We start from the raw sequence: 19,477 nt of genomic DNA, 5'->3' as shown, positions 1-19,477 counted from the left end.
CAAATGTGTACTTTTCATTGCGTCTACCTTAAACTTCAGCCGTTTGCATTTCTCACGGTCACAGAAACTCCCTGTGATCTTAACTAGGTGCAGCTGGAAAGTGCCTCATGTGCGCGTCCCTCCATTGGAAATAAAATAACGAACTTGCCTGCAGATCGCACACCTGAAGCAGCGCTCTGAAATGCTCGGCGACGCGCAGAGTCGCGCCATGCATTTATTAAAAATTCTAAACATAGGTTTCTATCAGGGTACACACAACGGTGATTCAAGTTGGCAGCTGTCCGCGGCGCCCAGCCACCACTCAGGACACTTTATATTTCTGCCGTGCCACAGAGCGCCATCTGAATGTTTCATTTTAAATAACATGCGGATGTGCATGTCTGGTGTGCCGTATCATGGCTCTGAGTGGCGCATCCGGTGCCTCAGTCAAAGTTAATTTAGTGTGCGTGGTTATTAGTCTGGGTGTACAAGCTCGGAACACAGTTGGCTGTAAAACTATACAATGACACAAATTATTTTGCAGTCTGTGTCTAAGTCATACATGTACAGCTGAATGCTGGTCCTCTCACTCATGTTGCTTCTCTCTGTCTGCCTGTGTGTTGCCAAACACAATGCGGGGGAGCTCTTGGCTCTGCCCCCTTGTTACGTTGGGCGGGAAACCGAAACTAATTTTCATGTGAAGCAACACACCCCTAAAACTGAATTGTGATTTGAACTGAATGTAAACTGGCACATTCAGAAGAACCATAATATTAATATTAAATCTTAAAAATGGGGTAAACTATGTGCCCTTTAAAGGGGTGGTCCAGAGTTTATTTGTAAGGCTTGGTTGTGTTTATAGGGTGCAGTGCAATGTGTGCTCATGCTTCATTTGTAGAAAATATTTCCTAGTCCCTCTGAAGACCTGCCCTCAAAAGGCTCTGATTGGTCAGCTAACATAATGTGCTGTTATTCGCAGATCAGCTTCACATCACTAGGAAGCGTCTCTGTTATAACATTATAGCGCCTCTGGCCACGGCCCTTCTTTGCATGGGGTGTATGTGCGTAACCTGAAGGGTTTATGACAACATTAACCCGAATGTATTTTTTGTAGTCCTCAAACACTGTAGAAGCCAATGATTCAGAGATGTTGTTTATGCTCAAACGGCTACATTACAGATGAACTAAAGTTTAAAATATGATATTGTAGTGGACTACCCCTTTAACAACTTATATCGAAATGTATATCATTATCGTTCAATGTGGAAAATAAATATTGAAATTGCATTTTTGCTATATCGCCCAGCCTTAATTAAGTTAGTATTTTAAAAAATAAGTACTTAAAAGTTAGTATTTAAACTAATTTTTTGTTTTAGTTTTATGTTTTTAAGTCTTATCACCAAGAAAAAAAATATATGTCAAACAACTGCCATTTTATATAGAAGGTCTTTAATTTTAAAGCAACTTTTAATAGTGTCATTCATTTAAAAAGTTACTTTTTTTGGCATCGGAGAGCTGGATTTGAGGGTTGTGAATTCATTAAATGGGACACTGCCATAACTTTGAGAACCACTACTTTAAAGTTCAAAATGCAGTACTAAATGAAATCCCTGCAAGCTACAATAAAAAAAGAGAATAAATTAAGCACCCCAGAAGTCAATTTGGGAATTTCAGGTATAGTGCATTGCATGTGTGAGAATTGTTTTATTTACGCCACATCATTTACTTTTTTTGGCAGTTTTACTGCTAAGCAGGGCTGAGCCTGGTCAGGACCACATGGGAAAATTAGGCCACTTTTGAAAATAGTATTAGTGAGGCCAGCAGGAGGCACTCAACCTGTAGTCTGTTGAGTCCTAATGCCCCAGTTAAAATGAAGGGGACACCATACTGTCAGTGGGTGCTGTCTTTCGGATGAGACATTAAACCGAGGTCCTGACTCTCTGTGGTCATTAAAAATCCCATGGTACTACTCATAAAGAGTAGGGGTGTAACCCTGGTGTCCTGGCCAAATTCCCTCCATCGGCCCTGACCCGTTATGGCCTCCCAATCATCCCCATCCACTGAATTTGCTCTATCACTGTCTCTCCACTCCACCTATAGCTGGTGTGTGGTGAGCGCACTGGCGCCGTTGTCCTGTGGCTGCCATCGCATCATTCAAGTGGATGCTGCACACTGGTGGTGGTGTGGATTGACCCCCCTCATGATTGTGGAACGCTTTGGGTATATGGCCATACACGATAAATGCGCTATATGAATACACATTACATTACATCTCAGAGCCATGTTTTCCTGAAAAGATGTGCATGACAGTTGCATCTTTTGCTAAATTGTGATTTTTTATTTATTTAATTTTATCATTATTTTTTTATTTAATGTTCAGTTGTCATGCAACTCTACAAAAGCAAGAATTAGCATGACTACATCTATCTAAGCCATTGGAAAACAATTTAGGAATTTTCTTTTCCATTCGTACTTATTTGCACGTTATTTTCCCAAATTTATTTCTGACCACAGCAAACATAAACACTTGATTATTTCTTAGCCACAAATTTTAAATGTCAAGACAACCAAAATAGCTGTATAATATACTTTTTATTTAACAAAACATATGCACAGTAATCTGTCCTGGCTGAAGGTCCCAGATCACCAGTTAACTACAAATGGGGAGTCCCCCATTAAAGCAATGTTATTGTATTGTAAAAACATGATGATTAAACCATATTAACGCAAAAGAAAGGAGGAAAACCAGTTGGCCATCCTTATTGTCGAACCCTGCTTTTAAGAATTGTTATCCGGGAAAATTATTTTCATCCAGCCAAAGTGGATAGTGGGAGTGTCTGTCTTACCCGTCACCGCTGAAATCTACCCGCATTTGGCGGGTGTTAATGTCAAGCCCTGGTGCCAATAAACTGTATAAACAGAGGTCACATCACATCTGTGTATATTGTAGCTGCTGTGATCACGATATCAAGTGGTATTGCGATACTGTTATTCATAACTGTTATTCAGAAAATTGTCAGAAATACTATATTTTATGTTATGGTAAACCTACTTGAATTTAATTCATAATTCCCTTAAGGCCAAAATATATTATTTGCACATCACTTCATCCAAAATATATTCATTCTTTTTGTTTATTTTGTTGAGAACTGACCAACAAAAATACATTAAAATAAAGATACAAATTATACCAAATTAAATGTATAACAAAAAGAGCATTTTTTCCCCCCAACAAAATTAGGCTATATGAAGTGCTCAAAAATAGTTTCAATGCTTACTGTTGCTGTTTTGGGTTTTTCATCTGTTTTTTTTTTAGCAGTCTTATCAGATTACAATCAAAAGTAATTCAAAATTTCACTTTGTTAGTCATTTTTTTAAGAGATTGTCGCAGTTGTAGCTACTAAATCATATTAACAGGAACAGAAATGAACCGATTCAGATGTGCATTCGAACTGAAGCATTAGAAAACGTGCAATAGGCTACCATAAAAGGCGCAAATTTTACACAGTTTCGCAACCTTAAAAGGCTCCACAGACCATTAAAATAAAATGGTCTATTGTTGCACAAGCGTATGAGCATTTTAGTGACTTTTCCACATGCAACATTATCTATTGTAGATAAACCATTAATGACGGTACTACTGTTTACAAACTACAGTGGCACCGCTAGTATTTTGATAGTATCGCGATACTACCATAGTACTGGTAAACCGGTATTTAAACCAGAATCGAGTATATTCAAGGATCGAGTTGTACGTGCGTGTGTTTATGCAAGGATCGAGTTTATATCTGCGTGCGTGTGTATTCGGGTGTATGCATGCATCAAGTTTATATGTATATGCGCAAGTTTCATACATGTTTTGAACATTCAATAGTACAGGTGTATATGCAAGTAATTCATAGGTGTATATGCATGTGTTATGTATGTGTTGATGAGCGAAATTTGATTTAACGCCTACATGGTGCCTCAGCCATCTGTGTTTGCTTCATTGCCTTCTCTTCTGACACCACTGGTTTGAAGCTGCAAAACACAGAAACCAAAAGTTTATCGAAACTTAAAGTCGAACCACTTCCACACCACTGCATTAGTCTTTCCTCCCTTATCAACTATTTCGTCTGCATTTGTCATCATCACTCAAGTGACACCACACTCTTTCTGATGGCTGAGCACTGACCGTCATTCGGTGACAAGTGATAATGTATAAGATTTTGTATATATAATAAAAAAAAATTTGCAAATTTATATCAAAATACCAGAAATGGGTTTAAAAATTATATCACCATTATTGAAAAAAAATCTATCACGATATATATTAATATTGAATTATTGTCCAGCCCTACCATGTGGTATGATTTCAGAATGCGGGATAGTGAAAAGTGTCACGGATGGATGATGTCAAACTGTGTTTGGCGCATCTTCATTGTCATTCAGTCTTCTGTTATAACAACTAAGATCTTACAGTGTGACATGGGAGTCATGTTCCTGCAGTCTAACATGGTACAATCATTCAGGATTATTACAAATTACACAATGTGACGCAGGCTTTATACAGACCAAACCAAAGACAGACATAGCTGACTTGAGCATTGTTTTTCTGATAAACAAATTGTGTTCATTTAGCATGTATATTAAAAACATCTGCAAACATATTATGCTATTTTAATGATCAAAAACTTACATACAGCACCATTAATATCTGGCAGAGAAGAGGATGGGGAAATGAAATGGTATCATGATGCTGATCTGTTCTTTAACAGGAAATGGTTAGGGTTAAGTCTCATCCTTCCTCCCACCAACTAGAGGTAACATCACTGTACTGCCGTGAGCAGAAGGTAGAGGAGTGGCCATGAATGTACAAAGCAGTCAGTGACCCATACTGAATAAACATCAGGGGAAACCTGAGGAAATGCAAGATTTTTATATTTAAAGAGTACTTATTTTAAAATTCAGACAAACATACCTGCTTTGAAGGGACAGAAATGTTCTCGGGCACTGAAGCATATGAACGTCATGTCTGTAAGTGATTTAATGTTGTGTTAATTCCCCAACCCATTGACTGATAGACGCGGATTTCAAATGCTCCAGTGTCCATGTGTTGTAAAAAGTTGATCATTGGAGCCAATCACAGTTATATCTGTTGAGTGTGTGAACACAATGGACAATCAGCAGTGTTCAAGGGTCCACTCATCACTCATTCACTACAATGAGCCATGAGCCGCACTAGGAAGTGAAAGTGAAACCTGTGCGCTCATCATTTAAATGACCATATGGCATTTTAGAGTTATGATTACGACAAGCATTTGATATGTTATTTTTTTCATAGCAAACACAAAGGGTTGTGCATGAAAATAAATGTTTGCTGTGTCAGTATAACAACCCTAGCTTATATATAATGTTGAATATAATGCAAGACGGAGCCTGATAATGACAAAATTCAAATTTTACCAGTAAAAACAAATGGTCTAATAATGCTGTCAATGACAGATGACATGCACATGTCTTAAACATAACAAATCAACTTTATAATTATGAATAGTTGTATTCTGATGTCATAATTTTACAGTGAATTAACAAACAGGACATATTGAAAGTCCACCATAATACAAATTTTTGCATTTTAACCAACAGTGTACCTACACATAGGCCTAATAATATTATTGATGTTTTAACATATGTTTGTGAAATAACAATAATAATAGGCTAATCACATTAATCTATATTTTACATTTACAGAATCGTGAAAAAAATCGTGAACTTGATTTTAAGCCCAAAAAAATTGTGATTCACATTTTTGCCAGAATCGTGCAGCCCTAGTTAGTACTATTGTCATCATCGACATTTAAGATTTTATAATTATTAGACATTCATTTTGGAATTATTGCACAAGTCATCACAGCATGTTGGATGGTTGTTTCTGTTTTTTTTAGTCCTGATTGATGTTGTTTTCAATTACCATAAATTCATTATTATACAATTTGCAGTGGTGCTCATTCATTTATCCTGGTACTCCTAATTTTTTTCCAGTGCTCCTAAAATTTTGAAGTTGTAAGCACCAGTGCTACCAAGTAAAAAGCTTAATTTAGAGCCATGCCCTTTAATTTCTTTATACTACATTTTGAGATTTTAAACCACCGGCGGCAGGTAACAAATAAACAAAAATGTTGTTTTCCTCATCTTCTTCTAATTATTATCTTGTAAAAACAGCAGTCTTTGTGACTAATGACACTTGGCAGCAATTTCTTAGCATCATGCTAATGTTTTGCCTACAGTCTTTATGTGAGTGTGGAACTTGAAAATGGAAAAGGAACTGTGTCAGTTTTAGAGCTATGGGATCATATGATACATGAAACATTAGCCTTTATTAGATGGTATAGTTCAGCTTAGTAGGGCATGCTGAACCAATTTTTGGGTTATTGTGTCATTTCCTCTATAATTGCACATTATTTACACATATTTGTCTTTCCCACAGTTCACTCATACCCCAAAATTAAGAGGCTTCTCTGTAAAATACAGGGTGTCTTAAAATATTTTCGATTTTTGTTCTTTATCAATTCAAGCAAATGAAAACAATTTTAGCTATTTTAAAAATAATAATACATTATAACAAAAATTATTCTGACCCATTCATCAATTCCTCCAGTAGCTTCAATATTGTCCCAGACTTACTGCAGCAGTTTCTTCACTTCCTGCAGGTTTCCGTGTAAAGAGGATGTTTGAGTATAATGTCACAGTTTATTTTTGTCATCCTCACCTACATAAATGGACCATGAGTGTCTTGCACTTTACTAGTAGGCCTGTCACGATATCTATTTTTTTGTTGTATGATATATTGCACCAAAATATATTGCGATAAATGATATTGTTGTCATTTGAACTGATTTAACAGTAAATAATATTTGACTAGATATTTTTCAAGACACTTCTATACAGCTTAAAGTGACATTGAAAGACTTAACTAGGTTAATTAGGTTAACTAGGCAGGTTAGGGTAATTAGGCAAGTTAGTGTATAACGATGGTTTGTTCTGCAGACTGTCGAAAAAATATATAGCTTAAAGGGGCTAATAATTTTTACCTTAAAATGTTTTTTAAAAAATAAAAAACTACTTTTTATTCTAGCTGAAATAAAGCAAATAAGACTTTCTCCAGAAGAAAAAAATATTATCAGACATACTGTGAATTTCCTTGCTCTGTTAAACATTATTTGGGAAATATTAAAAAAAGAAAAATTCAAAGGGGGGCTAATAATTCTGACTTCAACAATACACAAGTACTCTTTTCCTGTTGTGATCGCCAGCGGTGTATTCTCACTTGGAGATTTTTTTTCCCCATTATTCCTACCAAACTCCATCTCCCAGAACTCATTGCACTCATCAGCCCCTGCCACAGCTGACAATATTCTGGACATTTGCACACAGACACAGCCGTAGCTCATATCCACTGATTAAATGCACTGTATATACCACTCACTTTCACTAATACTTTGCTGAGTCTTGTTTACTTGCTAACATTACAAAGCATTTTTCTCTTGTCTACTCTTGTGGGGCCTCATGTACGTTGAATCCATATTAAAACATTGCGTATGCACAAAGCTGTAAATGTGCGTACGCAGTAAAAAATTCCGATGTATGAAACATTGCGTACGCGGAATTCCACGCATATTCTCTTTGTACATCCGAATTAACGTGAAACTGAGCGCACGTGCACAAGCGCAAAACCCCTCCCTGCCTCCTCCCCCTAATAAATATGGTAATGAGTATTTTGGTAAAACCAAACAAAAAAGCAATGGCAATCACACTGTGAGTGAATTAAATCCGATGTAAAGGTGCAAAATTTTGCAGTCTCTCTTTAGGCTAAGTGCAAATAGCACACCTCGTTGGAATGAGCTAGTTGAGTGATTCCCGCCTATCATCGTTTGATTGACAGAGACAACATAACTAAAGAGAGCGGCAAACAGCAGCGTGAGTGGCGTAGCTCGTTAAGCACATGGCAACATGTTTTGACACGATCATAAACCCGGTTCGAATCCAGCGTCTGATGAGCTCCTTCTTTTTTCCCCCACTACATATCAGATTTTGCCTACTTTTCATCATGAGGAAGACAAGTAGGAATCATTAATAAGTGAACGTATTATGTTAGGCGCATTTAAGCATCACATAATATTTGCACATTTATTAAATGCAAATGTTTTTGATTCACGTATGCAAATTCGTCTTCAGATGGCGCCTTTATAGCAATGTGCGTGCAGTCGATCGCTCTGATTACATTGGGAAAACCGGCGATCGCTGCAAATTGCGCTTTTAATGTTTGCCAGGTTAACTGCATGGTATGGAAACCTTGTATACCTGCTAGGTATGCAGATGATCCGGTCCCATACAGCTGCCATTGCACGGCTCAAAGATACTTTGTAGTGTGCAATTAAACACAATTACCTCTAGGAGTTGCCAATGGAAATAAAACAAACACACACAAGAAACGCCAGACATGAAGTTCTCACGTTCATTTCATCGTTAGTAAATCCAAACGTGAGCGTGAAATCTGGCGTATCACATGAAGTTTTTGTGCGAAAGCAGCGTTAATACATGAGGCCCCTGGTGTTTTTGACCTTTCGCTTGTTTACCGTGTTTGCTTCTTTGCCGCCTAGTCTGACCATTCGTCTTTTTTTTTTTACCTTGCTTTTTGGATTACTTTTATGCTCCTGTTTGTGACCATTGCCTGAACGACTTTCTTAATGAACTACATGTGGATCCACACATCTGTTGTCAACGTCCAATCGTAGCAGAAGACTCCGCCAAGTGAAAAAGAAGTGAGTGGTATATACACAGTAAAAAATGCAGGGTTCCACACAATTCATTAATGTCGTCCCAACACAAATTGATTGTTAACTGAACACAAATTTATGTGGATTGAACATAAATTAAGTCATTCCAATGAAATCTCAAGAATTGTGTTGGTTTAGCTCATTTTAAATAAGTAGTTTGAACGAGCAATTCTTGAGTGTATATCTGTGGAGATGAGCTACAGCTGAGTGCAAAGAGTTCTGGGAGTTGTAATAGTTTGGTAGCAATACCGTAAATAATCTCCAGCAGAGAAAACACCGCTAGTGATTGCAACACCTCCAAAGAACACATAATATTTTATTCTTCAGAATATTTGATTTAATTATAGTCATTGTAACAATTTAATAGTCGGCATTAAAGTCATAATATAAAAAACGCAAATCCTAACCAAATAAATAATAATAATTAATAAAAACAAAAAAGTGCCAGGTAAAAAGTAACAGATGCTGCGATTTTCTGCTGGCAGATCTATTTTTAATCGTCACACACCAACATGAAAATACACTATAGCAATTTATTGTAAATACTACAGTTTTTTTTAACCATACTGACACTGACAATAGAGATGGAGATGTTGCACAATCAGCTAAGATTAGTTTTTTATGTATGGGCGATGTATATTGCATCACCAAACATTATTGAGGTCATGCCCATGTGTTGTGTGAAAGTCGATATATTGATTACTGGTTGATTAATGATTACTAGTACAATAATCAAATATTTCTGAAGTTATGTTTAATAGAACAAGGACATTTTCTCAGTATTTCCTAGAATATTTATATTCTGAAGAAAGTTTGATTTCTTATTTAGCTAGAATAAAAGCAGTTTTTAACTTTTTATATTTATTTTTTTTTATGATTTTTAAGGTCTCATTGATTTTTAAAAGTATTATTGCTTTAAGAATAATGAACAATTCCAGCTTTTTAATTGTGAGATTTTGCAGTAAAATCTTAAAACATAAAGTCGCATAGAAAGTTTAACATTTTATTGAAACATCTTTTTATGTTTTTTTTTTTTCAAAAACTACCAACCACAGAATTATGGGATCAGAGAAATATCAATCAGTAAGCATTTTTATATTTTAAATGAGGGAAATAAACATGTGTTATGGATGTGATCATGTGACCAAAAAAGTTGGCAAGTTAACAGTATACAACATATTTTGTCGAAATTCTGTGAATTAAACTGCATAACCCCAAAGAAACAATGCTAATCAAAAGGATAAGAGTTGGCTCTCTATAGAACACAATCGATTGATTTTATTTTATTTGACATTTTTGCATTTATGAGGAAAAAGCTTTGTGTATGTCATGTCTTTCCATTATGAATGTGACCGATGTGAAATTGCCACTTGTGTGACTTTGGTAAATCAATTCAAATTGGCTGAAAACATTGACAGAGACTTTTTTGAATATTTTTACCGTACTGTAAAATACAAGCATATGCAAGAAAAACTTTTGGCCACAGAGCAAAGTGCTGTTGTTCAATTACTTGCCTATTTAGGCCTGTAATTGCAGTTTAAGCTGAATATTACCTTGCAAAATAACAAGTGCAATATTATTTACTGTCATCATGGCAAAGACAAAATAAATTAGTTATTGCGAATTAGATGTTGAAATCATCATGTTTAAAAATGTGTTGGAAAAAAATGTAGGACTTTTACTGATCTTGTTCCAAACCTGTTTGAGCTTTTTTTGATATGCTGAAGAATCTTGGAGAAAAAAACATTGACTTCAGTGCTTATTTATTTATTTATTTATTTATTTATTTATTTATTTATTTATTTATTTATTTATTTATTTATTTATTTATTTATTTATTTATTTATTATTTATTTATTTTTTATTTTTTATTTATTTTTTGCTTCTACTGTGGATGCTATTTTGTTTTTTTACCATTCTTTAGAATATTTGTTTTATGTTTAACGGAAGAAATTCATTAAAGTTTAGAACCACTTGAATTTGAGTAAATAGTGAGGAAATGTAAATTTTTGTGTGACATATTGTTGTTTTAAAATGCAATCAAATCAAATTTGAAAAAATGCTTTAAATTTATTCAATCTTTAAAATGTTTTATTACTGTTGGTAATTGTTACTTTGAGATTTACATTTTATGTTAAGGATAAAGTACATCCAGGCAGTTATTATCTCAGATTAAAGCCTGACAGGAACAACAGCAGCCCAACAGAAAGCAGGCTTTATACTGCACCAAACAACCACTTGGATGTCCTTTATCCTGATTATTACATGGCAACTTGCCACAAATGATTACATGGCAACTTGCCACAAAAAGTACAAATTAGACACAAAACATTGTTATGAGCCGTAATAGTTTATAATTTTTCAATTAAGTACAAAACTGACAGAAACTAAAATAGCTGAACGGAGCACACACTAACCTACAGTATTTATTACTCTGTCACAAGATGGTGCCAAATAGTCAAAAACAGCATATACATATGACAGACAAGCATCTAAATATGGATGTGAACGTATTCACTGACAGTCAAGATGATTTGAAGTACCTGGATGATGTGTTATTAGTTTCAGTGGTTGTTATCTGAGAATAACTAGATATTGTCTTACTATGGGGGAGATGAAAGTGTCTATTACCTATCATTTGGAAAACCCATAATACTAACTTAGTTGTGTGAGCGATGGACGTCCAGCATTCTCCAGCCTCCAGTGCCTAGGCTGCAGCTCTGCATAAGAATTTTGGCCAAAGGATAAATGGTCGTGCTCAACTGAGCCTGCTTTCTCTAAAGGTTTTTTTAATTCACTTTCGTCAATTGATAAAGTTTGTTACTCGCCACTTTCACCACTGGCTTGCTTGCTTTAGGACTTGTGGAGCTTCGCATCGATGGGTTTGCTCTTCAGTGTTTGGACTTTCAGCAGTGAAAATTAAACCACACTGAACTGAACTAAACTGAACTTCAACTTTAAAAACTGAACTGACAGTTTCAATTTACTAGAACGTCTATGTTAAGCTGCTTTGACACGATGTACATTGTAAAAGCACTATAGAAATAAAGACGAATTAAAAAATAATATTAATTGAAGCATGTTTTAGCCAATCACATAGCAGCTTTTAGTCTCCTTCCCTGCATAATCCCATAGAAACATTGCCTTTCGGTCTAAACATTTCAGGTTTGCCTTTGGGAAACCCTACTTTGGAATGTCAGAATTAGTATCAAGTAAGAATCCAGTAAGAGAGTTGTATAATAATACAGAATATCAATATGTTTTATTAAAGACCTCCTCAGGTTAATCAAACATTTAATGGATTGTTTTGAGCTTCGAGTGTTTAATAATGGGTTTGTATCCACATATATAAGGCAGCAGATGCCGAACACACTATGAGCATCTGCGTCATACATGTTTGAGGAAAAATAGGCCATAAATTCTCTCTGGGAGAACATACAGTCAGCACACAGACAACATATAGCATTTTTCTGTGGTTTAATATGCACAAACACTAGCCCATATTAATGTACTATAAGTGTAGAGCCCTTTTTTATTCATTCATTCAACATTTGCCAAATCCTACGACATTCTTATGCAGTTCATCATATTTGCATGTCATCCTGCAGTCATATGGCTATACAAATATACATATAGATTACAGCCGTGTAAATATTTTATTGTTTTTTTTATTGGACCATAGATTATACCAAATGTCAGTGGCGTTTTCATAGTGTCAGTAATGTGACTTCTATTGTGTGTCATCAAAGTGACACATAACAGCGTGAAAAACCCACATCAGTAAGGGAAAAGTACCTAATATTAAAATATAATGGTTTAGACAAACACATTCTTGCTGTGGTTACTAACATGCTAATGTGTGGTCTATCATTATCGTCTGGTATTTTGAACAACTTCCAAATAGTTTCACTTTAAACAAATTGCACGTTGTTACTTAAGACGCTGTCAGCAGGGACAAAAGGAACACATTGGTGGGTCAAAATGAACACCTCATATATGCTAGGTTTACTGGCTTATTCTTGTTTAGCCTATATTAAATAGACCTGACTATTAGGGGTTGGAATCACAGGTTAATACATGATACAATATTATCATGATATTTTGGCCCTGATGATGATAATAATATATCAGGGATTCTGAGATCTATCGATGTATGACAATAAAATCATCCATGACATACACTTACCGGCCACTTTATCGGGTACACCTTACTTATACTTTAGCCTTCAGAACTGCCTTAATCCTTTGTGGCATAGATTCAACAAGGTACTGGAAATATTCCTCAGAAATTTTGGTCCATATTGACATGATAGCGTAATGCAGTTGCTGCAGATTTTTGAGCTGCACATTTATGATGGGAATCTCCCATTCCACCACATCCCAAAGGTGCTCTATTGGATTGAGGTCTTGTAATTGTGGTGGCCATTTAAGTACAGTGAACTCATTGTCATGTTTAAGAAACAAGTCTGAGATGATTCACACTTTATGACATGGCGTGTTATCCTGCTGAAAGTAGCCATCAGAAGATGGGTACACTGTGGTCATAAAGGGATGGACATGGTCAGCAACAATACTCAGGTTGGCTGTGGCATTGACACAATGCTCATTTAGTACTAATGGGTCCAAAATGTGCCAAGAAAATATCCCCCTACACCACCACCATCATCAGCCAAAACCGTTGATACAAGGCAGGATGGATCCATTCTTTCATGTTATTGATGCCAAATTCTGACCCTACCATCCAAATGTCACAGCAGCAATTGAAACTCATCAGACCAGGCATCGTTTTTCCATTCTTCTATTGTCCAATTTTGGTGATCCTATGTGAATTGTAGCCTCAGTTTCCTGTTCTTAGCTGACAAGAGTGGCACCTGGTGTGGTCTTCTGCTGCTGTAGCCCATCCGCCTTAAGGTTGGACGTGTTGTGTGTTCAGAGATGCTCTTTTGCATTCCTCTGTTGTAACGAGTGGTTGTTTGAGTTACTTTTGCCTTTCTATCATCTTGAACCAGTCTGACCATTCTTCTCTGACCTCTGGCATCAACAAGGCCTTTGCACCCACAGAACTGCCGCTCACTGGATATTTTCTCTTTTTCTGACCATTCTTTGTTATCCCCTAGAGATGGTTGTGCACGAAAATCCCAGTAGATCAGTAGTTTAACAAATACTCAGACCAGCCCGTCTGACACCAACAACCATGCCACGTTCAAAGTCAATTAAACCACTTTTCTTCCCCATTCTGATGCTCAGTTTGAACTGCAGCAGATCATCTTGACCATGTCTACATGCATTGAGCTGCTGCCATGTGATTGGCTGATTAGAAATTTGTGATAACAAGCAGTTGGACAGGTGTACCTAATAAAGTGTCCGGTGAGTGTATAACGATATTTGTAAATGAAACGCGATTAATTTACATGAGATAAGATGTATTTCTTTTCTTAACAGCACATATAATTTATAGAATCGCAATATTGATGTGAAAAAATTTCTGAAATTTTTGTTCAAATCAAATGTCTTAAAAGTAACCCAACAATACGAAACAGAATTATTATTATTATTATTATTATTATTATTATTATTATTATTATTATTATTATTATTATTATTATTATTATTATTATTTCCTATATGCATTAAGTTTATAAAACATCTAAATGGAAACAATGCAAACTCGTATGTGGAAGTGAAAAATATTGTATGGCTGTTGGTACTGGAACAAAAGTACCAGTCCTGCTTTTATTCTGACAGGAAATCTTGCCATTTATACCTGATTTACTTTTAAATAAAAAAAAAAAAAAAAGAACAATGCAAATTTAAGAACGTTTAATATCACTAAATTACCTGTAGATTAATCATTTCTGTGACGCACTTAAAGAGAAACACAACTTGTAATTATTAGACATTTATCAAGTTTTTATTACATCTGAAATGCTTAAATCAGGAAGGTTTGTCAATCCCTTTTAATTCTTTGTCACTGTATTCTGTGGAGCTACTTGTTAATTTAGATAAACTTCAAGGATGAAACGCAAGAGTTCAGAAGCCATAAACATGCATGTGTTTACATACTTCAGCAGGGCTACATGGTCATGTTATATCTTACTGTTGTCCTTGTGTTTGACAGGGTCGACATGTGAAAACAGGACAGCTGGCAGCGATCAAGGTCATGGACGTGACAGAGGTATGAGAAAAACACACTTAGCCCTACTTGTCTTCAGCTGAAGGCAAATTGTTCAAATCAGCACCTCAAAATCAAATCAAACCATCAACGCTGGGTTGATACACACTTGTGAGCTTTAATGCAGAACTTTAATAAAAAATGACCAAAATACAAATTAATTGCTGCAAAATTTATTAAAATTTACAATCCTCCAATACATTAAATTACATTACATATATTCATGCTTTTATACTTGAGGTTGCCAGATGTTAACAATTTAAATTTAAATCCCACAACATTTGCTTTTAAAGGGATAGTTCACCAAAAATGTTTTTACTCGCATCAAACGCTTAAAGGTTAAAAGTATTTCTTTCAAAACTACAAAATTAACTTATTTGGTTTTGTGGCCCAAAAGTTACATCAACAAACAGAAAAAAAAAATCAACAAACACAAATGTAAAGGATGTAATAAACATCCAGCTTTAGATGCATTTCACTTTCACTTTTATGGATGGAAATATACACATTTAAAGGGATTCTTTGCTCAAAAATGTAAATTCTGCTATCATTTATTCACCCTTAAAGGGCACATAGTTTACCTCTTTTTTATAATTTAATATTAATATTAAGGTTTTTCTGAGTGTGCCAGTTTAGGTTCAGTTTAAAACACAATTCAGATTTTTTATTATAATGTGTTAAAAAGTGTCATGTCGGGGGCATGTTCACAGTTCGCTGATTTATGGGTGTGTTGCTTCACATGTAAATTAGTTTTGGCTTCCCGCCAACGTAACAAGGGGGCGGGGCCATGAGCTCACCCGCTCTGCGTTTGCAACAGAGTCTGACAGGCAGACTGCGAGGAGCTTGAGTGAGAGGATCACCATTCAGTCGAACATGTACGACTCTGACACAGACCAAGCAGAGAGTACAAAATCATTTGTGTCTTTGTACAGTTTTACAGCCAACTGTGTGCTAGTTTCAAGTGCCGAGCTTGTACACAGAAACTAATAACCACGCACACTGAATTAACTTTGACTGAGGCGCGGATGCGCCGCTCGAAGCCGCGACACGGCACACCAGACACTCTCTGTGGCGCACTAGAAACATGAAGTGTCCCGAATCGTCGCGCCACGCATTTTTGAATTCTCAACATAGGTTTCTGCAGTGGTCCGAGGCGCCTAGCCGTCGACTTGAGTGTACCCTGATAGAAACCTGTGTTTAGAATTCTAAAACGCATGCTAGTTAAGATCACAGGGAGCTTCTGGGATCGCGAGAAATGCAAACGACTGAAGTATAAGGTAGACTCAATGAGAAGTACACATGTTTGCAAACCTACCTAAAGATACAACCAATAATTCCGATTAGAGTGATAATGTGGAGAATATTGCTCTTGTGTTGAGCCCAGTGAGCCTTGCATCTAAAATAGAGCTAGGGTGTTCCTTTAGTGATATCGCTTCGACTCACGCTGAAAATGGCGGACGTGAATCAACAAACTGAGGATATGATGACGCGCCTGTCAATCAATATTGGTGGGCGGGGGGACCGCACTCCTACGTAAAGTTGCGGTCAGTTTGAAAACCGCTCCAATTGGTCCACCGTTTTTTATGTTGTTAAATTGAAAAAAAAAGCACTGGGTGTGCTTATATCATCCCAATATGACAGTCTATACACCATACATGCACATATGTCTGTCCAAACAGCTTGAAAAGTAGATTTTTTACCATAGGTGCCCTTTAAGTGTTTCCAAACTTTATGAGTTCCTTTATTCTGTTGAATACAAAAGAAGATATTTTGAAGAAAGCCTCTAGCCATTGACTTCCATACAATTGTTTGCAGGTCAGTGGTTACAGGTTTTTCGCATTCTTCAGAATATCTTCAGTGTTGAATAGAAGAGAGAAACTCATAAGGGTTTGGAAACATTTCAGGCTGAGTAAATAATGGCAGAATTTACATTTTTTTTGTGTGAACTATCCTTTTAAATTGATATATATTTTTTTTCATCCATAAAAATGAACTGAAATACATTTAAAACTGAATATTTATTGTATTCTTTACATGTGTGTTTGCTGTGTAAATGCATTGATGCAACTTTTGGGCCACAAAAGAAATAATTTTATTTTTGTAGTTTTGAAAGAAATTAGTGGTGAGCCGTTATCGGCGTTAACGTGACTCTTAGTTAACGCGAGACTCTTATCGCACAATAAAAAAAAAATATTGCCATTAATCTATTCTCAAAGTTGACTTTCACCTTTATATTTTAGTGCAGATGTATACCTGACTGGTGAGCCGTCAAAAAAGTGCCCTTCCGAATTAAATCAGCACGATGCCTGACTTTAACTGATTGGCAGGTTCACTTGAACTCAAACATTTCATTCATGCCCCCGTGACAAACTGGGGTATTAGACACAAATAAGGAGTAAGGACTGGTGAGAGTGTTATGGAATTTAATAACGCATGCCAAATGTAAAGAAAAAACTTCCACAATGCGTTTGTGTGTGTGTGTGTGTGGGTAGTCTTTTACTGACAGCCGCGTGTGTGGTTCTTGTTGGAAAATATGGCAAAGTCGTACATGACGGTAGTAGTTTGATCGCGGTGTTTACTTCAATAATGCCACTAATATATGCATACTCCACATCTTAATTCCATTTCTGTTTAGTTCAGTTATGACTTTAGTCGGATTAAGGTAATCAAAAATCGCTGTCTCAAGCTTATGTTCAAAATTCATGTTTAATTGAATAAACAGTTAGTAAACACAAGTACATCTTATTGAACATCATTTATTTTCATCACCAATTATCATAGTAGAACAGTTTCTCAAGCAGTTTGTGATGCATTTTGGAAATAGGAGATGAGCCCCTCGTCTAATGCGCTGACTGGCTCAAGAAACCCGTTCTCAAAGATTTATTATTTGGGTAGCAAACATATTCTGGATGCCTTCGGCAGAATTCAAATGAGCCATTTTAATCTAGATTAATCTAGATAAAAAAAATTTTTATCTATGCCCACCTATAAAAGAAATACAATAAAACAATTAGGGTGTTGTTGGATTCAACATAAATATCTCTGGTTTAGTCTCTGATGGAAGCTTGTACATTTGTCCTAATTTTTTATCTTCACTTTTCATAATGTACAACATTTATCCAGGTGAATGAATTGTAATTCTGTGAAATTTCTCATATTACAACACATTTTTTTTTAAATCATTCTTTAATGAAAAAATTAAACACACCTAATCAAAACAGGAAAATGACTGTACTTGCTCTAAATGAGCAAAGGTTTGGTGCATTGAACATATTTTTCAAGTCTTTATCAAATAAGCATGAGCAAAACCAGTTTTTTTTTTTAATCAGTAATTTGTTGAAAAGTTTACGATTCAAAATTCCATTGCATTTGTATTAAATCTATATTCACTGAATCAAATCAAGAATCCAGTGGAGAGCTTGTGAATCTATTACTAAGTTTTTTTACACAGCTTTCTAAACAATCAGTGGCCTTTGGCTCTGTTGAGAACTGTGGCATGTTGCTTTAAAGACATACTGAAAAGCATATTTTTTTATTTTATTTTTTTTCTCAAGAGGAAGATCTGTGAGTAATGACAAATTCAATACTATATTGATCTGTCGGATACAGGCTATGCCTAATTAAATTTTATGTCTGCCTCACTGCTGCTCAAGAATATGATCACTAGTAGTTTAGCCCATCATTAAGTCTATTTATTTTTTCATTCATTTTCCTTTGGCTTAGTCTCTTTATTCATAAGGGTCACCACAGCGGAATGAACCGCTAACTTATCCAGCATACGTTTTACACAGCGAATGCCCTTCCAGTTGCCACTCAGTACTGGGAAAGACCCATAGACTCTCATTCACACACATACGCTACGACCAATTTAGTTTCAATTCACCTATAGCCATGTCTTTAAACTGTGGGGGGAACCGGAGCACCCCCGGAGTAAACCCATGCGAACACGGGAAGAACATCTAAACTGATCAATGCCGGGACCTGACCCAGGGACCTTCTTGATGTGAGGCGACAGTGCTAACCACTGAGCCACCGTGTCACCCCGTAAGTCTATTTATTTACATATCTAAGTGTGTGTAAATAAGTTTTATTAAGTTATTATATTAATTTCAGTAATATTATTGAATAATATGCAAATGTTTATAAGATTTATGTAAATTACAGTTTTTAAAGTAATACTTCTTTCATGCAGTGGATATATTATTTCAGAGACTTCACCAAACACGTGTATCTAATTGTGTTAGCATTGTAAACCTTAGATAAAAGTTAAAAAGTGATATTTTTTTATTTCATATGTTATATTTGTAGTTTCTATACTTTCAACGATATATAACAAAATTCTGCACAGACATAGTAAAAAATGCAGATTGTGCCTGCTCTTTAGACAAAGCAACAAGCTTTTTGGTTTATTTATGCAGAATTTGCATTCTGTAACTTGACACTGAATTGGATGCATGAACATAGTGACTAACTCATGAAGCTTTCAGCGAAATCCTCTGCTTTCCCC

At 35.8% G+C, this 19,477-nt stretch overlaps 1 protein-coding gene across 2 annotated transcripts in view; it reads left to right on the top strand.

Moving 5' to 3' along the window:
* Positions 1-19,477, top strand: part of si:zfos-2326c3.2 (misshapen-like kinase 1) — a 108,506-nt gene that overhangs the window by 25,330 nt on the left and 63,699 nt on the right. For both annotated transcript variants that reach the window (XM_056472875.1, XM_056472874.1), the window contains exon 3: positions 14,917-14,973. In XM_056472875.1, coding sequence (XP_056328850.1) covers positions 14,917-14,973 — 57 coding nt within the window. The remainder of the gene's footprint in view (positions 1-14,916; positions 14,974-19,477) is intronic.

Source organism: Danio aesculapii, chromosome 14 (assembly GCF_903798145.1).
Source record: "Danio aesculapii chromosome 14, fDanAes4.1, whole genome shotgun sequence".
NCBI lineage: Eukaryota > Metazoa > Chordata > Actinopteri > Cypriniformes > Danionidae > Danio > Danio aesculapii.
The sequence above is the reverse complement of the archived record's forward strand: the minus strand, read 5'-3'. Positions and strand labels throughout refer to the sequence as shown.